At 62.0% G+C, this 2741-nt stretch overlaps 1 protein-coding gene across 1 annotated transcript; it reads left to right on the forward strand.

Moving 5' to 3' along the window:
* Positions 1-1365: 1365 nt before the first annotated feature.
* Positions 1366-2343, forward strand: FOXB1 (forkhead box B1). The gene has a single exon (XM_068966593.1). The coding sequence runs from the start codon at positions 1366-1368 to the stop codon at positions 2341-2343; it is 978 nt and encodes a 325-aa protein (XP_068822694.1).
* Positions 2344-2741: the final 398 nt, after the last annotated feature.

Here is a 2741-nt window from a genome sequence, read left to right on the forward strand (position 1 = left end):
GATTCAAAATGGGCTTTTACACGGGGCTGTCCGATAGTATTTTTTTTTTTAATTTTTAAATCCTCGCTTAAAGCTACACACCCACGGTGTCGCGTTAAGGAAGCAGCCTAGGAAGGTCAAATCAAACTTTGACCTGCCTCTCGGAGGACTAGGGGAAGGGTGTATTTTCATTACAATAACCCATGTAACCATTCCCGGGTAATGCCAAGCGCAGGGAAAGGGTCTGCTTCAGGGGAAAGCTGTGCCTGAAGTTAGCCAACAATACAAACCCGATACACTGCAAAGGAAACAAAATACCCCAATAGCCAAGCAATTTCCATGTCAAATACCATCTGCGCAGCAGCTCCGTCTGTGAATGTGAGTGGTCGCCTGTAGCCTGTATCCCTGCTCCCGCCGCTACCACCCCATACCTTCACACCGCGCACCCTGGCCAGCGCGTCCTGCTCCCACCGGTGGCAGAGGCTCTTCCCCCTCGCCCAGTCTTGAGCTGGAAGTGATTCCTATTGGCCAAGGTGTCCATGTAAATAGGTGTGAAAGAAACCAGAGCTGGCCAGGCTCTTTCCCTCTCGCTCAGTCCCCTCCCTCCGCATCCCCCGCTCCCCCTCCTCCTCCTCCTCCTCCCAAGGCGATTGTCATATGATAGCTAAGAAGTGGCACATTAATGAAGCACCGCTACAGGGGTCTTTTCTGCTCCTGTCACCGCTTAAAACTATCAGATGGTTCGAGGGAGGACATGGAGGCAGCTATCTAGCTCAGCGGAGCTGCGAAGCCCAGAGCAGCGCCCTCCGGAGCCCCGAGGCCGCTGCTGCCAGCGTCCGCGCCAGAACTCCGCAGCCGAGCTCGGCCACCCGCGGAGCGCACGGCCAGAAGCGCCAGGGACCGGGCGGCGCGGGGCGCTGCGGGGCTGAGCTGCTGAGCTCAGAGACGTACGGAGCCCAGCCGAACCTGTACACTGCGCCCTGGCTGCGCGCCGGGAGGGACAGGGCGAGCAGCAGCGCCATCCCGGATGCGGACGCACAACTTGGGGCAACTTTAAGGTGAGCGGCTCACGGTTGCATCTCTACCCCCAGTTCCCGCTCCAGGTCCAGGCTTACTTCCAGGCTACCCTCACGCCGCTCGCCGGCTTCCTTTCCCGCGCCCCCTGGTTGCGTCCCACTCGACACACAAAGTTGGTGGCTAAAGAGCTTAGACTCTGGCTGATCCAGCGCCAAAGCCCCCTACTTGCGCCACCCCCGAAGTCTGTTCTTGGCCTGGTTGACCTCGTCTGTGCATCCACGTCCTCCTCCCTCCTCCGCTTATCTTTCCCCCTTCCCAGATCCGAGCAGGCCCGCGCGGACCCAGAGCTAGGAGGGGGCAAAGAAGAAGATGCCTCGGCCGGGCCGCAACACGTACAGCGACCAGAAGCCGCCCTACTCATACATATCGCTAACCGCCATGGCCATCCAGAGCTCTCCAGAGAAGATGCTGCCGTTGAGCGAAATCTACAAGTTCATCATGGACCGCTTCCCCTACTATCGGGAGAACACGCAGCGCTGGCAGAACAGCCTGCGCCACAACCTCTCCTTCAACGACTGCTTCATTAAGATCCCGCGGCGGCCAGACCAGCCTGGCAAGGGCAGCTTCTGGGCGCTGCACCCCAGCTGCGGGGACATGTTCGAGAACGGCAGCTTCCTGAGGCGCCGCAAGCGCTTCAAGGTGCTCAAGTCGGACCACCTGGCGCCCAGCAAGCCCGCTGACGCCGCGCAGTACCTGCAGCAGCAGGCCAAGCTGCGCCTGAGCGCGCTGGCCGCCTCGGGCACGCACCTGCCGCAGATGCCCACGGCCGCCTACAACCTGGGCGGCGTGGCGCAGCCCTCAGGCTTCAAGCATCCCTTTGCCATCGAGAATATCATCGCACGCGAGTACAAGATGCCTGGGGGGCTCGCCTTCTCCGCCATGCAGCCCGTGCCCGCCGCCTACCCGCTCCCCAACCAGTTGACTACGATGGGCAGCTCGCTGGGCACCGGCTGGCCACACGTGTACGGTTCCGCAGGCATGATCGATTCAGCCACCCCCATCTCCATGGCAAGTGGCGATTACAGCGCCTACGGCGTGCCACTGAAGCCTCTGTGTCATGCAGCGGGCCAGACACTGCCCGCCATCCCCGTGCCCATCAAGCCCACACCGGCCGCAGTGCCTGCCCTGCCCGCGCTGCCTGCACCCATCCCCACCTTGCTCTCGAACTCGCCGCCCTCGCTTAGCCCCACGTCCTCTCAAACAGCCACCAGCCAAAGCAGCCCCGCTACTCCCAGCGAAACGCTCACCAGCCCGGCCTCCGCCTTGCACTCAGTGGCGGTGCACTGACCCGCAGAAGCCGGCGTCCCCTCTTGTTCCCCTCCCCGCCAGCTCACTCGCCTCCCCCGGCTCCCAGTCTTGCCCTCCTCGACTTGGGACACCCTAATTTGTCCATTTCACCTTCGGCCAACCCTCTCTTCCCCGTGAGAACTTTTGTTTTGGACCCAGGAAACGAAACACAAACTTGCAGATGGGCCAGGAGGCGCGCGTGGGAACTGTCCTCGCCCCCAAGAGGGAAAGGCAGGGAACGCCTGAGCCAAGTCGTCCCATGCCCGGGGCCCCGAAACCCTCTCCCACTGAAGAGGCAGGGGAGTTCCTGCCTCCTGCCGCCTCGGAGAGGAGCGCGTGTTCGTTCGGCCCGGATCCGCGAGGCTCTGGACACGGCGCCGTTAGCTCCAAGCCCAGAG

This window comes from Capricornis sumatraensis, chromosome 2 (assembly GCF_032405125.1).
Source record: "Capricornis sumatraensis isolate serow.1 chromosome 2, serow.2, whole genome shotgun sequence".
NCBI lineage: Eukaryota > Metazoa > Chordata > Mammalia > Artiodactyla > Bovidae > Capricornis > Capricornis sumatraensis.

Coding starts and splice junctions, on each gene's coding strand:
- FOXB1 (XM_068966593.1), top strand. CDS start 1,366: ATGCCTCGGCCGGGCCGCAACACGTACAGCGACCAGAAGCCGCCCTAC.